General features: G+C 38.7%; 1 protein-coding gene across 2 annotated transcripts; it reads left to right on the top strand.

Moving 5' to 3' along the window:
- The first annotated feature begins 3,958 nt into the window (after positions 1–3,958).
- ccdc69 (coiled-coil domain containing 69) lies at positions 3,959–18,573 on the top strand. Of its 2 annotated transcripts, XM_080416256.1 has the most exons (9): positions 3,959–4,074; positions 7,528–7,591; positions 9,200–9,342; positions 11,560–11,647; positions 14,196–14,236; positions 15,102–15,203; positions 15,380–15,499; positions 16,438–16,535; positions 16,971–18,573. In XM_080416256.1, the coding sequence occupies exons 1-9, from the start codon at positions 4,054–4,056 to the stop codon at positions 17,137–17,139; spliced, it is 846 nt and encodes a 281-aa protein (XP_080272382.1). In that variant the 5' UTR covers positions 3,959–4,053; the 3' UTR covers positions 17,140–18,573. The 2 variants fall into 2 exon arrangements, with proteins under 2 accessions (XP_080272382.1, XP_080272383.1); XM_080416257.1 differs by lacking the exon at positions 15,380–15,499.
- The last annotated feature ends 1,382 nt before the right edge of the window (positions 18,574–19,955 follow it).

Below are 19,955 nucleotides of genomic sequence, written 5' to 3'. Positions count from 1 at the left end.
CTGGGCGCTAATCTCCCTCTGCCAGCCTAGGGAGAGCCCAGAACTGAGCTCATGCCTCCTTCAATGCATGAGGAGCTAGCAAGCCGCTCTTATCACCTGACAGGGGGAGTTTACCCGGTAGGACATAGCGCGTGGAAGGAACACGTTATTCCAACCAGTTCCTTTCCCCTCTATCAGGCACCCCGGCTGACCAGGGGGAGGCAGTATAGAGACCAGGATTACTGCATGTTTTTTTGTGAGGGTACCTACTCTAGGGGACACGGGGAGAACATGCCCACACACAGAAAGGCCCTCTCGTCAACTCCACCTAGGGTATTTGGGACATGACAATATTAGTATTATTCAAGTTTTATAAGTATTCTCTACCAAAAAGCCCCTGAAGGAGATAAACCCATAACACGCAGAATGGGGTGGAGAGAGGCCGTCTGGGAATCAGTAGGTCCCCGGTTCGCCCCCTGGCCCCGACCTATGTGTTGAAGTGTCCCTGATAAAGACACTGTAACCTCTAACTGCTACCTGGGGACTGTATAAATGGCACCCACTGCTCCTAATAGTTAGGATGCAGGTAAATACAGAGGACAAATTTCACTTAATATCTGAAAATGTACAGTGACAAAAAATGCCTCAAAGGATTGGGGACCATAGTATTATTATTATTATTATAAACAACAAGCATTATTTGGTCCAAATGTTAACTTACTTGTAAAAGACACACCTATGTATTTGTTTGTTTAGTAACTTTTGTCCGTTTTTCTAAGTTCACAAGAATATATTGTGGTTCCACCTTGTCTTTTATAACAGTTTGACAATGTCAACAGTGTATCTGCACATTTCTAAAGTGACAATTTAAGGACTTAAAAGACCTTTTTAATACTTTAAAAAAAATCAACCAACTACACTATAAAATTGTGAAATATTCCCTGAGAAATAGGTGTTGTGAGATTGTAGATCGGCAATTTTCACAATATTTATCTTTAATGCCTCAACTCCTACAATTCCAAGTGCTTGTCAGGGTGGGGGGTCCCCAGTTCAAATAAGATTTTCTTGGGGGGGGGGTCGCGGCCTGAAAAGGTTGAGAACCACTGATCTAGGATATAAACATTATTCTACTGTTGGAAAAGTGTATGTTGAAGTTGAGTTACCAAGCTATATGTCAGTTTTCTTTTATTTAGTCCCAAATTAATGATCCACAGAAAATGTACTAGCAATTGGATAATATGGTTTTAGAAATGTGTTAAAAAAAAATGGCTGAAAAATCTATCAAGGCACAAATAGTCGTGGCTTATATGGGGGTTCTCAAACTTTTTCAGGTCAAGGATCCCCAAATTGATTTTGGCCACGGACCCCCATTTGAAAATATTTTGTACCAGGGTCCCCCATAAAATGTGTTAGATTATTCAAGAAAAAAAATGTTGAAAATAGCTGATCTACAAGCTCACAACGTGTTTGTGAGCTTGTAGATCAGCTATTTTTTTAATAGCCAATGTATGAAATAGCGTTTAAAGTGGTTAAACTGATTTTGATGGTACATTATTAACAGATTTTACTGGGGACCCCCTGGAACCTCCTCAAGGGCCCCTGCGGGTCCCCAGACCCCACTGTGAGAACCACTGTATTTAGGTTAAAAAGTTATGGGCCAATGAAGTAAAGTTGTTATAGTGCCACCATTGGTCAATAATGCTATATCTATAAATATTTTCTCTGAGTCACCTTAAAAATATTGCAAGAGTCAGGGGAATTATGTCCAAGCAAGACCTAGAAACACTTATACAGTGGTGGAAGAAGTACTCAGATATTTTACTTAAGTAGAAGTAGCAATACCACAATATAAAAATACTCTGTTACATGTAAGAGGCCTGTGTTCAAAATGTTACTTGAGTAAAAGTATAAAATAGGGCTAAATGTATGCTTTATAATGTAATACTTTATATCTGCAAAGTAACTAAAGTTTTTAAATAATTGTAGTGGAGTCAAAAGTACAATATTTGCTGACATGTAGAGGAATAGATTAGTAAAAGTATTGAAAACTTCAGTAAAGTAAAAGTACCTCAAAATTGTACTTAAGTACAGTACTTGAGTAAATGTACTTTATTACTTTACACCACTGCACTTATACATGCTTTTGTTTCCAGTAGACTGGATTACTGTGATGGTCCGCTCACAGGACTCTCAAGCAAAGCTCTTCGACAACTCCAACTGATACAGAATTCTGCTGCCATGACTCCTGACCTCCTGAATGTTGTTACTTGTCTATATGTCTCTGTGGCTCTGGGCCCAGCTACATCAAGACATGCTGGAGCCATATGAACCCCAGTGGTTCTCAAACTTTTCCATGTCAAGGTCCCCCAAAATGATATGTATTTGGCCGACCCCCATCTCAAATATTTTGTTCCAGGGACCCCAGAAGCAAATATTTGAGTTACAAATGTTCGCTTCAAAATATATATATATTCAAAGGTTTGCACAAAATTTCACGATTTTTATAAAATGGCAGATCTACAAGTTCATAGCACGGCACTCGGTGCCGCGCTATGAGCTCGTATATCTGCTATTTTTGAATAGCCAAAGTATAAAAAGTTAAAATTATTGTGACGCTATATTAACACATTTTGCTGGGGACCCCCTGGAACCCCCCAAGGAACCCTGGGGGTCCCCAGAACCCACTTGGAGAACCAATGCCCTAGAACCCTTAGGTCATCTGGGGCTGGCCTGCCAATTGTTCCCAAAGTTGGAACAAAACATGGTGAAGCAGCATTTCACCACTATACACCACAAACCTGGAACACTATTCCAGGTTACATTAGACAACCATAGCCGTTTTTAAGTCCAAATTAAAAACATATTTATTATTTATTTAACATTGCCTACTCTACCCAATGATGGCTAAGAACAGCTAGGTCTGGCCTCTGCTTTAAATCACTTTTTATTATTTTTTTGTATCAAATGTGGGAGTATTAATTGTTATAATTGATATGCTCCTTTATCTTATTTTAATTGTATCTATTATATTCTCCATTTCTTTTTTAAGTGCATTATTGCACTCATTTTGTAAAGCACTTTGAATTGCCTTGGTGTATGAAAAGTGCTGTATAAATAAAGTTGCCTTGCCTTGCCTTACCATGTCTTGTCTTGCCTTGCCTTCCTTACCTTCCTTGCCTTGCCTTGAGTAGTGGGTGAGATGAGATTTCCAAACTGAAGTTTTCTGACACGCAGAAAGATACCTTTAAGGGCAGAAGAATAATCCTAACAGATACAATAGGGTGGGACCAGTGGTGTAAAGTAACTAAGTACATTTACTCAAGTACTGTACTTAAGTACAATTTTGAGGTATTTTTTTTACTTTACTGGAGTATTTCCAGTATTCAGTACTTTTACTTCTACTCCACTACATCTCAGAGTCAGAAGTACACTACAATTATTTAAAAACTTTAGTTCTGGTTACTTTGTAGATTTTGATTATTAATACAAAACATACATTACCCACTTCAGCCCTCTATAGTATAGAGGGCTGAAGTGGGTAATGTATGTTTTGAATTAATAAATGTATGTAAATGGCTACATTTCGGCCATTTGAAAATAGCAGATCTACAGGCTTACAATTGAGCTTGTAGATATTCTACTGCAGTATTGATACTTTCACTCAAGTACTTTTTCCACCACTTTGCATAATTGACTACCTATAAAACAAATCAAACCAGTTATTGTTGTCCAAAGGTTAGTTTTCAGGTCAATTGCATAATAACTTCATTTTTGTCTGCAGATTGCGCATTTTGTCGGGGCATTACGGTAACCCGTTTTAAATCACACAAGCTACCAATGGGCGACGCCGCTGCGCCGCGCCGCAGATCTACAAGGCATTCAACTCTCCCAAAGTCAACTCACGGATAGTTTGTAGATCTGCGCTCTGGCTGCGCCGTACACACAGTTTGTCTCAGGGCGGAGAGAGAGAGAGAGAGAGAGAGAGAGGAGGGTTGAGTTGTGTGTTTGGGAAGTCTCTCATAACGGAGAGAAAAGAAGAGAAGAAGGTCAGAGAGTGAAGAAGAGGAGAAGAAGATGGGCTGCAACCACAGCACGGTACTGTTAGACATCTTTAATACATGCTGTTGTTAGTTTGACTAAGTTTAGAGGAAGTTCAATAACAGTGTGTCACCGCATGGCCCTGTTTATGGGGAGGGAACGTGCACAGAATGTTTGTTACTAAATTAACCAGTGAGTGGTGGTACTCGAATCCTTTACTTAAGTAAAAGTATCGATGCTGCAATCTAGAAATACTCTGCTACAAGTACAACTTAGGTATTTAAAAATTTACTGAGTAAAAGTACAAAAAGTATCGGCATCAAAAAGTACTCATTTATGCGCAAGAAAGTTATCATTATGTCTAAACATTTTTTTAAAATCTTTTGACAATAGCAGACCCACAAGCTTGATGCAACACATTGTGAGCTTGTAGATCTGCTATTTTAAAATGTCCAATTGTTATTGTATGTTTTGTAATAATAAGCAAAATCTACAAAGTAAATAAAGCTGTCAAATAATTGTAGTGGAGTAAAGTGTGTGTGTGTGTGTGTGTGTGTGTGTGTGTGTGTGTGTGTGTGTGTGTGTGTGTGTGTGTGTGTGTGTGTGTAGAGGATCGGTTATTTTATATTAAGAAGAAACCATATAAAACATCAAGTTGTTAAACATCTGTTTCCAATGATCTCACCCTCTTCAGTTATGTTTCTACGTTGGTTTCAAACTAAAGTAGAGGCTGAAGGTGTGAGATAAATCTGGCAACTGTCCTTCCTAAAAGTTATTAACAACTACATTAACTATTATACTATTATAAATACATGAATCTGCAACTGTTTGTTTGTCAGACATCGAACCGGTTTGTTTTATCATTATTTTGTATTGCTTTGAGCAGAGGAACATGTACAGACATAGTGACATCATGAACCAGTGGTGGAAGAAGTACTCAGATATTTGACTTAAGTAAAAGTAACAATAACACAATATAAAAAAGACTGTTACAAGTAAAAGGCCTGTGTTCAAAATGTAACATGAGTAAAAGTACAAAAGTATTGTCATCAAAATATGAAAGTACCAAAAGTAAAAGTACTAAAATGTTTGAAAATAGCAGATCTACAAGCTCACAACGTCGATCGGCTATTTTCAAATAGCCTATATATGTATAAATAGGGCTAAAGTGGTTAATGTATGTTTTATAATATAATAATTAAAATCTGCAAAGTTGAACTAGTAGCTTAACTAAAGTTTTCAAATAATTGTAGTGGAGTAAAAAGTACAATATTTGCCTCTGAGATGTAGTGGAGTAGAAGTAAAAGTATTGGGAATTGGAAATATTCAAGTAAAGTACAAATACCTCAAAATTGTTCTTAAGTACAGTACTTGAGTACATGTACATAGTTACTTTACACCACTGGTGACATATCATGAACACCACATAGTACTAGATATTTAAATAACAAAACAATGCACACCTCTCCCCAGTGAGCTTATAAGATTTCCATTGACATTTTCATTTAAAAATAAACTTTGAATGCAATTCTCCTTATGATTACCTACTTATACTGTACATACACGTGTCAATGAAATATTGAGTGTTTATAGAGAGGTTTATACAGTTGAAACCATTGTTGATGAGAAACCCTTACTTTATGTTCGTTTTTTCTTTGATTTGTTTCTCACCTGCCTTTATATCAAATGCAGGATTAAAAAGTAGTTTCATTTTATTGTTGAATTTCTACTTTGTTGATGTGAAGGCTATTTAATCTACTTCTGAAACAACACGGGCATTGTGATTATTTAGGCCTATGAGTTGTGTGTTTTCCTAGGTTTAGTCTACCTATTATTTTAGTTTTACTACAGTCAATCTGTATTCTACTAGCCTGGCTACTTGGCTAGCATTATGCTACACTAGGGTCAGTCATTTTTGAATACTGCAATTCATATCTATTACTACAGTCCTAAAATCTGTATTTAATACTATAGTTTGGCTAATGTCTGAGCTGGTTTACAATAAGTAATGTTTCTGACTGGCAGCCTGCCGATTAATCTTCACATTGACTGACAGCTAGGGCTGTCACTATGACTACATTTAAGTTGATGATTAATTCTCATACCAATAATTTTGGCATCGAACATTGGAGCATATGAATGAAAATTACATTTCTGTTTGGCCTTTTTAGGCTTCGTAATCAAAAAGCTGAAATAGCTGATCTACAAGATTACACCAAGTGACGCGTCGTAAGCTTGTAGATCAGCTATTTTGAGCTTTTTCTATATTTTAAAATTGATGAACATTTTTTCAACATGGAAACGATTATGACAAAATAAATAATTGCGATAATCTCAAATAATTGCGATTACACGATTATGTAATAATTGTGACAGGCCCACTGACAGCTGCTGTCTAGAACCTTTTTCCGTTGTAGGACCTGTCATCCACCCATACATAGTACATCCACCCTCTTTAGTCTTTACACAGGTCAAACAGTTCCATTTTAGATTCAACAGCTGTGTGATATATTTGACACATTGAAGGAAAACGGACAGAGTTTGCCGTCAGTTCACCTTACAATTCTTTCTTCGAAGTGCGTGTGTGGGGGAGGGGGGGTGGGCGGGTGTGTGTGACTGAATGATTCACACTGCTTTTGGCAAGGTAAATGTATGTTTCCCATGACAATAAAGCCCCATTGAAGAGACACAGACAGACAGACAGACAGACAGACAGACAGAGAGGCAGAGACGGAGAGAATAGCAAGTGGACAAGTGAGCTTGTTAACACTGAGGCCTCTTTAATGTACAGCTATGGACATGGGAGTAAAGTTGTACTGAGAGCATGGAACAGGAACACACACGCACGCCCCATTGTATAAACACTAAAAACTGAATTCCTCCTTTCTTTAAACAGAGAGTAGGCTAAAGGCTAATGAAAGCAGCAGTCCGTGTATTTTACTTGTGTGGGCTGGGAGGCACAGAGGACTTTACATACTTGTCCTCCTCAAACAGGCTTAAAACGTTATGTTATCTTTTTTTTTTTTTAAGTTAATATTTTGGAATTTAATGCGTCAAATTGGGGATGTTTCTTTCTGGACATTGGTCTTATAGAAGAAATTTACTCAGACATGATCTCAACTGTTTAACACTGGACCTCAAGATCCCCTGCTGGTTTTCTATCCAACCAGGTCCTCTAGTACTGTACTTCTGGTTTCTCTATTACCAAGACACCTAGTATTGCTGGTCTTACTTACTCTGTCCTATCAGAACCCCTAGTACTGCTTGTTTTCTGTCCTACCAAGATCCTCAGTACTGTTGATTGCTATCCTACAAGCTGCACTCCTAATACTGCTGGTTTACTAGTCTACCAAGACCTCTAGTCCTGCTGGTTATCTATCCTACCAGGACCCCTTGTATTGCTGGTTTTCTGTCCTACCTGCCAGTATAAGATGCACTTGAGTCCTTTTTTAATTATTTTTCTACACCAATGATTTAATGTTCCTTCCTCTTCTCTCTTTTCTTTATCAGAAGAAAAGCAAAGGGAAGAAGGGAGAGAAGACACAGAGAGGTGTCAAACATCATGATGGTGGAGGTGAGTTCACTGAGGTTAGGTCACACGTGTGTGTGTGTGTGTGTGTGTGTGTGTGTGTGTGTGTGTGTGTGTGTGTGTGTGTGTGTGTGTGTGTGTGTGTGGAATAATCATCTTATTTCTACCTGATGTCCATTTATTTATTGTGTGAAGTGAAGTGTCCAGAAGATTTTTTTTTATCACAGGCTGGCTGGTCATGTGGACTTGTTTTGATGGATCACCCCAGGGGTCCCCATTTGATAACATGCCCCTCCCAAGCTGATCTTAAGCTGCATGGCTCAGTACTGCTTTGGGTAGCTGAAAACAGACTTGATCAGTAGCCTACTATTCAGAAACAACTACTATTGTCAAGGCAGTTAACCCCCCCTCCCCCCATTCTTGTCAGTCTCAACAAGCTGTGTTCAATCAATGCCATTAACCGCAACAAACTTGGTATGGAATTTTGTTGTAACTTGTAACATAACATGCTACCTTTCAATACGCATGTCGGAGATGGAGGCGACTGTCCCAAAAATGGAACGTTTGTCCCGCATGAACAGAACATTGTCCTGGATTCAACGATCATGAATAGAGAGAGAGAGAGAGAGAGAGAGAGAGAGAGAGATGCAACATGTGTCATAACCCCCCAGTCTCATCAATGTGTCAATGAGGTGCACTGCAGATACAATTTCAATATGAAAAGTAGGCTGTAATGACCAGATAATGGCCAGATGATTAACCTGAAAGATGCAGAAGTTGGCTACTACTGACCATGTGCTTTGTACTTTGTTTTGGGATGTTCAGCAATAAAGTTTAAATGCATTCCATGCATGCATGTGATCGCTATAATGACAGTTTCAGTAGGCTAAACTTGGTCAGGCTGACATCAGTGTTTACAGAAAATGAATTATGTGCATGGCACATAATTCACAAAACAATTAATTGTGTGGCAACACATGACACCTTCATATGTGTTCCCGGTTCAGATCTTCTGCTGAGCCAATCAAATGAAGCTATTAGAAACTTACTCCGAACATTTTTATACCACTTTCTGGAAAAGGGAACTACAATAATGCACAGAGCCTGGAAAAGGGAACTACAATAATGCACAGAGCCTATCGGCCTACCTGCTGGTATATGTAGTGTTTTTAACACACACACACGTGTCCCACATGCACACACACGTGTCCCACATGCACACACAGAACCTAGTGCATCACAGCCTCGATAATTTGCTCCGTCCATTCATTCTGTCATATGTAGGCATATAAATGTGGCCAACAAGTTGAAAGATCTTACTCCTCCTTACAATTAGTTGATTGTAATATTTGATCTATAGGATCTGAACATAATTTTTACTGTTGGAAGTGGAGAAGAAAACTGAAATGACTGTAACGATCGTCATGTGCCATTTGTCTGGCCGACAGTTGTGTTAACACACATTTTTATGTGTTTTAATGTGTTTCAATATGGTTTAATGTGTCTTTTATACGTTTTAATGTTTTTACATGGTTTACTAATGTGGTTTTATACGGCTCAATTCATATTTGAACCACGTGACTAATGCAGCACGATATGAGGGAGCATTATGAAGATGGATTTATTGCCTCTCTCTGTCCTTCTGTCCGTTAGGTAACGTAGAAAAGCAGTATGATTGGCAGGTGAAGGTGCTGAAGGAAGTGTTGTCGGCCAATGGAACGCAGGAGAGGGCGGCGCTACTGAAGGGTCACGCCCACGGAGAGCTGTGCTCATTGGTCCAGAGCATTGTTGACAAGGTGAGGTGTCCCAGTACAACCAGTACTACGCCACTGTATGAGCTGCAGTCTTCTACTCCTGGTCACTGGAGAAGTGCTTTTGCACAAGGGTTCACCAGTCATAGATGTCATTGCACGGGACTCCCTCTTTCTTTGGTGTTTCGCCCAGGTGGGCGTGGTTATATGCCTTAACCCAGTGGTTCCCAAACGTTTTAGCTCGAGACCAATAGAGAAATTTGATGTGATCCCGGGCCCAAATTAGTGAAAATAGCAGATCTACAAGCTCACAACGCTTGTAGACCTGCTATTTTCACTACTTCTAAAGTTTTTTTTAGAAGTAGAAATTGAAAATCTTTTGAAATTTGAAAACTTGCGAGTCGCGACCCATAAAAATGGGTCAGCGACCCACAAATGGGTCCTGCGATCCACTGTTTGGGAACCACTGCCTAAGCCTAACCTCAAAACCACACCTACCTGGGCGAAACACCTGGGAGAGAGGGAGTCCTGTCATTGCACATTCACCACACACATGGGATCTGTCACAAACACTTCTATCATCCATAGGTATACTGCTGTTGTCTGCTTATCTTGTCTCTCTGTCTCACGGATTTCGCATGGATTAAAGTTCTCAGTCGCCACTGATTTCAGGCATTTGGATTCCATAGAAGTTCAGCCATAGAGCTTGTAGATTAGCCATTTTTGGCTATTACTTGTTTTACGTTTAAAGGGTATTTGAAGTGGTCCAACTAGAATGTTCAGAAGCATCTTCCATTAAACCCTAATGGTCTGGGATATTTCAAAAACGCAAAGGTTAAAGCCTCAATATGTGATTTCATCAACTGGTTGGCTGTATGAAGAACAGCAAGAACATGGGTTTAGATTTAGAGCAATTTTACTGAAACATCAGGATTGTACATACAGTATTGTGCTAATTGATTAGATTATTTTTGCTTTAATCCATGCTATCGTATAGGCTATAACAAGACTTTATTTGTATAAAGGACTGTAGTCATGATGTCAAAACCACGGCCTCTGGGTCATGATGAAGTTAAAAAAATACCACATTTATTAAATCACGTAATCTAAGAACTGTATACGAAAAAAGAATGGGCATTTTACTCGTATGTTTATGAAACATCAACTGACGGTGAAAAAGTACTAATTAATCCAAAGAGAAAGAACATAAAATTGCCGCCTACATATTGACTATACAATTCCCAGGCTTAGAAATTACCTAACAACTACATCTCCCATTGTACATGCGGCCGCCGCCCAGTGGCAACACGTTGTGTCCATTGCAACACATTGTGTTGCATCGGATTTATTTTTTTATGTAGTAAGAGTTGTCAGATTTAATTTGTTTCATCAAACAAACTAGATAACAACACACACTGAACACATGTCATGGAATCTGAGGAATCTCTGGAATGTTTTTGACAGAGCGTGACATACTTCAGTATGGACACGTGATTTCATCCCTGGTACCGTTTTTAGTTTTTTTTACTTCCATGTACAGCAGCAGAATTGATAAAATGTTCTACAAACACAGATTGTATCAAATACTACAAAATGTAATCAATACAGAGCCACCAGACAGAAGTAGACCCCCCCCCCCTTTTTTTTTTGGAACACAATCCCATTGTGGATTACTGAACATCTGACTGTACATTACTGTACAGATTACTATACATAAATTATGTTCCTGAACAGCTTTCTGAATATATGTAGGTTACTTTACAGTTTACTCGTTATATATGATTGTAGATATATTACTGAGCATATGACTGTAACAAGGTTGATGCAGATCACGCCCCCTGCCACATGGACAAAGTACAGTTCTTTACTTCTTAACTTGAGTATTGGTATTTTTGGATACGGCCTCAGGTCTTAATGGGTTAAAATATTGTGAAAATAGCTGATCTGCTCAAGCTCACGAGTCGACACGGTGTGAACTTGTGATCTGACACGTTGTGATCTGCTATTTTCACTATTATTGATATTTTATGAACATTTCTGGAAAATCATTAAGAATTTTGAAAATGTCTACATACATTTCAATACAGCAGCGCATTGATATTAAAAAAGAAACTGTACTTTGTAATTTGCTTTTTTGAATACTTAATTATTTTTAACTAAGACATACTTTGAGGAGGAGTATCTATACTTTGACTCAAATACTGTGGTTGAATACTTTGTCCACCACTGCTGGTTGATCATATGAATGTAATCTTGTCTCAGATTAAGACAGAGACAGCTGCTGAGCTTAATGTTGTGCAAGAGCAGAGGAACCAGAGAACGGCACAGGAGCACCACAGGAACATTGAAGGTAAACAACAAAACAACAAAGTTGCTATGACAACAGCCTTCAGAGTAAAATTAGGTCATGGAGTTTCTGCTGGTTTTTCTTTCGGTTCAGTTGAGGCTTCTTTGTCCTCAAGGCCTTCAAAATGTAGGACAACAAGCATGGATGGATGGATGGATAGATATCTAGAGAGTGAGATAGATAGATATTTGAGGAGAAATAACACTACTAGTCACACACACATACTAAACTGCATTAGTGTGTTAAGCCCAGTCCACACCCATGATTCGCAATGCAACTCGTTGCAACTTGCAACCAGTTGCAGTGGTCTGAATTGACCCATTGCAGGTCAGAGCATGCAAGTCTCACTCTCAGTGCTTTGAGATCACTGCCAGTGGTGCAACTCCTTGCAACTACTTACAACTGCAACATCTTGCAACCATTATCCCCCCAAATGGCACCGGTCTGCCACTGGTCAGTCCACACCGCTGCAACAGTCTCTAAAACGGTTTTGTTGCAAGCAGTTGCATTGATGTGGACTGGCGAAAGCTAGCTGTTAAATAAAAAATAACCAATTTGGAAAAAAAAGTATTTAAATTTTGTTAGCTAGATACAGAAAGATAATATTGTAATTGAAGTTTAAAAAAGAAGAGATCCGAGCACTGAAAAAATGTGGAGGAGAGGAAGTAAAGTTAAAACAAATGTTTTAACTTTACTTCCTACTACCTACTACTACTACTACTACTACTTTTGAGTGCTTGGATCTCTTCTTTTTTTAAAGTCCTGCTGATCCTAGAAGCACCATACACCTTTTAGACTTTTTTTTTTTTAAATCTCCTGTGAGCACCCGGTTGGCCTCTGTGTCTTTTCATTGTAATTGAAGTGTTGTGTAAAGTTAGTCACCATTAATGTACTGTGAGTACAGCTGTGAGTACGGCTGTGAGTAAGCCAGACTGCTAACGTCACACTAACTTGATGACACTTTGGCCCAATCTCAATTGTATGGACGCACAGACTTTGATATGTGTTCCTGATAAGTCGGTTCATGACTCTCGAGGGCTCTGTAAAATCGGCAAGTGCATGTGGGCTCTGTCACAGACTTTTTGAACCCTTAACCCATTAAAACCGGTGTTTTATTGTTTTACTGTGTCATTTTAGATTTTAGCTATGTTTGTACAGTAGCACATTCGTTGGCTATTTAAAAATAGCAGATATACAAGCTCATAGCGCGTCACTTCGTGCCGCGCTATGAGCTTGTAGATCTGCTATTTCTTTTAAATTATGATAATTTGTGCAAATCTTTGAATATATATATTTGATTTATTAGATGTATTTGTGTACATATGCATGATATGTTGTCTTTTTCATGGGAAAGTTAATTGTTGTGCCGGTGAGGTAAGAAACCCTAGGGGGTTGATGGGAGAACCTCACCTTTTTACATTGCGTACAATTTGAATGATTTAATATCATTCAAATTGATTTAATATCATTCAAAGTGTAATATATATTTTTGAAGCGACATTTTTTTACTCAAATCTTTTCTTCTGGAGGTCTCTGGAACAAAATATTTTTTAGATGGGGTGTCCGTGGCCAAATACATATAATTTTGGGGGTCCTTGACATGAAAATGTTTTAGAACCACTGACGACATAAGTTTTTCATAAAACTGGATGTAGAAGACATCAGGCCTCAGGTCTTAACGGGTTTATGTACACATCCTATAAGCCTGCATTGCTGCAGACTTTAGGCAGTCGCCCATAATTCATGCCGCTGTGATGTTAAAACCAGGAGGTGATGACAGGCGAGGCCCAGAAGCATCCAAAAAAACCAATAAATATATAAATAAAACATGGAAGTTGCTGACAGAAAAAGGTTCACACGCAAGTATGAACACGACTCACTGGTGATTCATAGTTAGCACTAGTGTGTAGTTGTTTGTCCTATGATGGCATCATTGGCAAGATGACAGTTTCCAAATGTTTTTTATCTGATTTGATACAACAACATGATTATTTTTGCTTATACAGGGATCAAACATCTAACACTCCAACTAATTCAATTACGTATGGAATATGGGTAAGAAGCTAAGAAGAAAGGGAGTTCTACTGCGCCTTAACCACTCAAACCCCAGCATCTGTATTGTGGGGAAATCTACTATTTTCTGCTATTTTCCCCAAAAAACAGAGAAGACACTATTACAGAGCTCTGAGGGACTCCGGTCAACCGTATAGGGTTAAGCCAGGTTCAGGAATGATGACCAGCTTTATGACGCACTCTGACACACGTACATTTGACACGAGCATCTCCACATAAACCATGTACATGAACACTTGTTGCCCAAAAGGTATACACGTCAAGCCTGACACCATTGCGCGACGACAATAGCCGATCGACAAGTTCTTTTTTTCTTCTTTCTTTTACCTATAAGGTCCAATGTCATGCCCAAAATAGGGTTAATATGAGCCATCTTAATGTTATATTGTTTCTCCTACTATTTATGTGTGACCGACCATATTGTGTGTGTGTGTGTGTGTGTGTGTTTATAATAACTAAAGTTGTCTGTTTCCCGCAGAGCTTCAGAAACGACACAATGAGGAGAGCGGTGTCCTGAAGGTCTGTCTGTCTGTCTGCCTACCTGTCTGTCTACCTGTCTGTCTGTCTCTCTGCTATTTACACCAGAGGTAAAATATACAGTATGTCTGATCAGGTTATTTTCAGGATTCGTAAAAAATAAAGAAAAAAAAGATAATAATTGTTGAGGATTAAATTAACGAAGTAAAGAAGATAGATTATATTGATTATTATATGTAATCAGGTCTGTCTGACCCTGTATTGTCCAGACAATGGATATGCTAACCTCGGTTAGAGTTGTGTGCGTGCGTGTGGTGTTGTGTACTGTATGCGTTGTACATCTTCATTCATTCCTCTGTTTTATTCATTCTATTATGCTTTTTAAATACCTATGTATTTTAATGTCTTCCCTTATGAAAATCACTGAATTGCATTTGTGTTTGAAACATGCAATACAAGTAAACTTGCAAACCTTCTGTTGGAGTGTCAACCTCCAGTGGATCATTTAATATTAAAGGGAAACTTCACTGATTTTGAACCTAAATCCCATTATTCTGATGTGAGGAGATGTGTGGGGAAGAATGGCATGTCTTCTGTGTATTTCTACACGTAATTTCGCGTCATCTGGCTTAAATTAGTTACACCCGATGACACGTCTGATGTCCTCGTTTCATGACCTCAACATTTTGCGGATCAAATACACAGAAGCATAGGGTATTTTTGTCACACTATATCTCCTTACAACAGAACAATGGGATTTAGATTCAAAATCAGGTAAGTTTCCCTTTAAGACACGTTTATTAATATTTTCATTCTAGTGTTTATTCTGAGGTCAGGAGAGTTTTCTACCTGAAATCCAGTTTGTTAACCTTGTGTGTTTTGTTGTGTGTATGTCGTGTGTGTTTAGGAGCAGGTCGATGTGTTGAGTTGTGAGTTGAAGGAGTTTCAACAGCTGAAGAAACGAGTTCAGCAATCTACTTTTAAGAAAGACCTTCAAAGAAATGTCCCGGTAAGGCACGCGCGTGTGGGTGTGTGTGTGTGCAACACACACTCAGGACAATACAAAATTCGCTTATGATTCATCATTGGCTCACTTAGTTAATTGTGATGTGCGTGCTTAATCATCCATTCATTTAACACTCTCGCTGCAAATGTTTACTCTCTCTATCTCTCTCTCTCTCTCAGGCACATGGCAACCGAGGTGAATACTGGGAAAAGGAGTTCGAATCCTTGTTGTTTGTGATTGAGATGAAGTCTGAACGCGTGCGAGAGCAAGAAATCAAACTTCAGCACATGGCAGCACTGGTGGGTTGGCCCAACAACTCTGTAACTAGCAACCTGCACCTTAACTACATCTCAATTAATAAACTGCAAAGTACATATTTACTAACAAACTAGGGCGGCCATAGCTGTATGAGTAGGGAGGTCGCTTGGGAATCGGAAAGTCCCAGGTTCGATTCCCTGTTCCAGTTATGTGTTGAGGTGTCCATGACCTAGATGCTTAACCCCTAACTGCCGAGCACTCCATACGACGACCTGAGCAGCTTTCAGCTGAGTCAAAATGAAACCGAATTTCCCCATTGAGATTAATTTCAGACAGAAAGCCTGAAAAGTCAAAGCACCAACTGCTCCAGCCAGCCTCTGCTGTGTCCCACAAGTAGCCTGCATATGGAGGATGAGCACCAGTCACGGTTATAATGGTTTTAGATTTTTCATTTTAGTTACGTTTTTGGTTTGTTTTGAAAAAAATCGAATTCAGTTCGTTTTAATTAGTTTTTAGAGCAGATTTGCTAGTTTGTATTATTTTTGAAAATGCTAATAGTTTAAGTTGCACTTTAACTATTAAACTATGGCTTACATTACAAATTACACATTGAATAATAAACTACACCTTTACTAAAACTACCAAACTGCACAATAACCACTACTACACCAATGCAAGAACAATGGCTTCTATGTCAGCATGCTAACTTTCCAGGAAGAGAAAGGCTGTAGTTTCTATTAGCTTGGATACGTGTATATGAAGATTAGGTTGAAAATGGGTGACATGCTCCTTTTAACAGGTGAACTACACCTTATATAAGCACACCTTAACTACTCAACTTGCTAACCAACCACACCCGCACAACCAGCTGCACACAACTAACTACATCTTCTGAACACAATGATGGTGTCTCACCTCATATGGACTGACAGAACGACGTGTGTGTGTGTGTGTGTGTGTGTGTTTGTTGTGTTTCCAGATGGAGAAGAATCAGGCTCTGGGGGATCAGTTCGATAATGTTATTAAGAAGAATGAAGATCTAACAGTTCGAATCAACAACAACCAAACTGTCATCAAGTATGTAAATAATTCTAGACCTATATCAAATATATAATGTACTGTGTCTATAGATTTACAGTTTATATCATATTTATATTCTCAAACAATTGTCTCTGGAATTTCAACTAGCGCTGCAACAGATTTGAACAATTACTCACTTAGTGCTGGTCAATGATCCTCCATAGAACTGTAAAGTAGGCAGAATCTCCAGTTCATCAGTTCACTGTCCTGTTAATTTTTAACACTTCATTTTGTTTGTTATACACACCTGCATAGAATACAACAGAGTATGTTGCTGGACAGGCTGTTGAATAGAATAGACTAGAGTACATCTCTGGGTACAATAGAATAAATTACATATCTGTACAACAGAATAGAGTAGAGTATATCTCATGTACAATAGAGTACGTCTGTGTGCAATATCTTAAAAGTCGTTTTTCTTCTGTTTCTCAGGCAGCAGATAACAGAGCAACAGGCCCTGCAGGTGGCGCTGGAGAGGCAGACTGCTGCCAATCAGGCATTGTGTCAGGAGAAAGAGGAGCTGCTGTTCAAACTGAGACACAGGGACCCCTGCCAGGACCTGCAGTGCCCTCTGGTGGTCACTGATATTACATCACGGTGATGCTTTATTAATATTCTCCAAACCTGGACATAGCATACTGGAGCTAATGGTATACTGTTGGTTTTCTATTATACCACGACCATTGTTACTGCTGGTTAGAAACCCAGCGGCTCATCTGATAGGAGAGCATACCACACTGGTGGGGCTGTGGCCCTTCTCGCGGCTGTCCTGTGTTCGAGTCCGACCCGAGGCTCTTTGTTGCATGTCGTTCTATCTCCTCTCTCCCGCCTTTCCTCTCTCTCTCTCCCTGTCACTATCATATTTGTGTTGTTTAAAAAACAAAAACGGTTTAAAAAGGTTAAAGAAATGCCTAGAAAAACAAAAACGGTTTAACCCATTAAGACCGGAAAAGCCTATACGTTGTTGTCATTTTAGTCCTGTTGCTATATATTTTTTTCCCTGAAAAGTGGCGTTGAAAAAATAATCTGCCTCAGGTCTAAAATGGGTTAAAGAAAAGAAACCCAGTGGTACTAGGGGTCCTGGTACTCAAAGACCACTACTGTTCAGAGAAGTGGGTTTTTCAGGTGTTTATGACTTCCAACTTGATGTGCAGACATGGGAGCTTAAGACACTTCAAACAGGGCAAAGGAATCAAACCTGTGACCTTTTGGTTAGAGACGCTCTCTGAACCACTAGACCACTAAGACTGCTGCCTGGTTCTACGGCTGAACTGTCCACTGTCTGAATGTCCATTCCCTACATGTATATAGATGCTACTGCACTCTACTGAATTTCCGCCATGGGATTAACAAAGCCCCCCATTCTGTACTGTAGTCTGGCTTGTTTATATACAGAAAGACAGATTAATTTTATTTGCTGAAAATTTGTTTTACAAAAGCTGCCTTGCCTTTCATACAACCAATCAAAGCACAGTGAACTGACCAGTAACCAGTGTTTCTACTGTTGGTTGCTGAGAGCTGGCCAGTACAACCACAGAGTAATACTGTTGTACTTGTAGCTGGCCAGTACAACCACAGACTAATGCTGTTGTACTTGTAGCTGGCCAGTATAACCACAGACTATTACTGTGAGTGATTGGTGATTTCCTCGCTCAAGGGAAGGTAGGGGAATAGGTCAGGGTTCTTCTGAGAGCCAGTGTTCTTTGATGGGTAAAACATCCCTTCATATTTTTTATATAAATAAAGGCGGTTTATTTTTTATAAGAGGTTTTTATGTTTTAAGAACCTTACCCAACCCAGCGACACATTGGCTGATGTGTTTGTGGTCAAATATATTGCCATATGTGTTACCAATTTGGTAGTTGCAGTATAATTTTGTTTATTTGTTGCAGAACGTTGTATTATTTTTCAGTGTTTGGAGGTTTGTCTCTCCTGATGCACGAGCACTTTTGATTGTAGTTTACCTGTATTTTTGTTTACCTGGTTGTAGGTTTACAGTACCTGCTCCCCTCTCTTCATGTTTGTTTTTTTTTGTTTTTTTTTGTGAATTAAAAAGTTGTGAAGTAATCTAGTCTGCTTAATTTGACACCCTACAACCCATACTAGAATCAGAATCAACTTTATTGTCACATCACAGGTGTACCGGTGTAAAGAAGTGGGTGAAATTGTCATCTAGTTTTCATGGGAGGGGGAAAGTAGAAATTATGGAACCCAAAACAACAGTATATTGTTACTCAAAAATGACTTTAATGTTGCTATTAGAGACAATACGCTCAACACAATACACACAAGTCTATAGTCATCACAAGTACAGTGACAGACTACACAATTAAGTGAAAATCTACACATTGTGTGTCATTCCATGGTGCTGGCTTAACCACTTTTGTCCTGGTGTCCCTATTTTGGGCATGTCGTAAGCATTTTATTTTTTTTGCAATAAAAAAAAACCGTGAATATCGAGCTATTTTTTGCTATTCATCATACAATGAAGTATATAGGGCTTAACCAGCTAAAGAGAAGACACTTAATGCACTATAGACGTGTGCATATTTGTCTGTGCGGTGTGCATAGGTCTCTGATTTAATGCAGCCAAAAAATATTGGGCAAGAAAAGCCAACTAACTTCAACTTGACTTCATGGCTTAAAGCTGCTATAAGTAGTTTTGTCAAAATTTTAATGTATTATTATTTTTATTTTTTTTACGTATTCAAATAAAAAATGCTTATAGCTGCTTTAATGCCTTGACAAAAACTTGCCAATACGAAATGGTGATTTACTGTATACAAGTACATGGGGCATAAAAAGGAAAATACATAAACGGGGGCTTTATAAACTAGATGTCTACGGATTGAATGTTGGCAATGTAATCTCAATGTTTTTAATTTGAGGTATCCATTCTGCTCTATATGAATACTGGTCTCCCCCATAAAAGAGACGTGTAGCCTATCAATGGGACCTCCTGGATAAAAGAATACTGAAGGTGCTGTAAGTGATTTAATTTGTTAACATAAGTGTTAAATAGCTCTATACTTTTGATAGTAATCATTGCTAGAGGGTTTGTTCAGTGACGGGTCTTCAAAATTCATTTCTCCTTCCCATCTTGGTCCTATCTGTGAGAATCACAGATTTCCACCTTTCTCCCTTGATTTAACTTTTACTCAGTGGAGCAGAAGAGGTTTCTCTTGTTTAAAAGACCTTTACAGCAATGACAGGTTTTGATAACTTATGTGAGAGAGATATGACATTTATTTTCAAATGTGTCACTATTAGTATGAAACAAAAAGGCTGATTGACTGAATACTTTATTTGGTTTGCACAAAAGAAAAAGCACTATGGCTTGTTTCCATTGGAGTCCTGTGTATTCAATTCATCAAAACATTTAATGACCAACAATAATATACAATACCATGCAAAAAC

The sequence above is a fragment of the Gymnoscopelus braueri genome (genome assembly GCF_963280865.1).
Source record: "Gymnoscopelus braueri genome assembly, chromosome: 20".
NCBI classification, from domain to species: Eukaryota; Metazoa; Chordata; class Actinopteri; order Myctophiformes; family Myctophidae; genus Gymnoscopelus; species Gymnoscopelus braueri.
The sequence above is the reverse complement of the archived record's forward strand: the minus strand, read 5'-3'. Positions and strand labels throughout refer to the sequence as shown.